Source organism: Morone saxatilis, unplaced genomic scaffold, assembly GCF_004916995.1.
Source record: "Morone saxatilis isolate NCDOM2014 unplaced genomic scaffold, NCSU_SB_2.0 Contig16, whole genome shotgun sequence".
Classification (NCBI taxonomy): Eukaryota; Metazoa; Chordata; class Actinopteri; family Moronidae; genus Morone; species Morone saxatilis.
The window spans coordinates 27,383,166-27,383,544 of NW_023339718.1; the positions used below are offsets into that span (position 1 = coordinate 27,383,166).

The window sequence follows — 379 nt, forward strand, 5'->3', positions numbered from 1 at the left end:
CAGGTCCATTTACCCTTTACCATATTGAAGTGGGTTGGTGCGGTGCTTCAGACTCACTAAAATAGTCCTCCAGTCTCCTTCCAGAAAATTCCTGAGAGGGCTAAGAAAGCTGATGGCTGATGTTTGGAGGAACTCCCTCTCTGCCGCTCCTAGTCTTCTCTCACATTCTCCCACCTCAATCAAAGTACTCCCTGCAAGAAACAGATCCAGTGACCACAAAACCTTCATTTCAAATCCCACACACTCTTACCAGGCCTTAACATGTCTTCTAAAAGCACCTGGCTACCGTACCTTGACAACTTCTTCTGTCTGTATGTTCACAAGTTATAATAATAGTATGAATGTGAATGTGGCATGTTGGAAGACTAGAAAGGTGCTA

The 379-nt window shown here is 44.3% G+C and overlaps 1 protein-coding gene across 1 annotated transcript in view; it reads right to left on the minus strand.

Moving 5' to 3' along the window:
- LOC118326010 (endophilin-B2-like) overlaps nt 1–379 on the minus strand; it is a 26,246-nt gene that overhangs the window by 12,291 nt on the left and 13,576 nt on the right. The window contains exon 3 of the mRNA XM_035658894.1: nt 58–246. Coding sequence (XP_035514787.1) covers nt 58–246 — 189 coding nt within the window. The remainder of the gene's footprint in view (nt 1–57; nt 247–379) is intronic.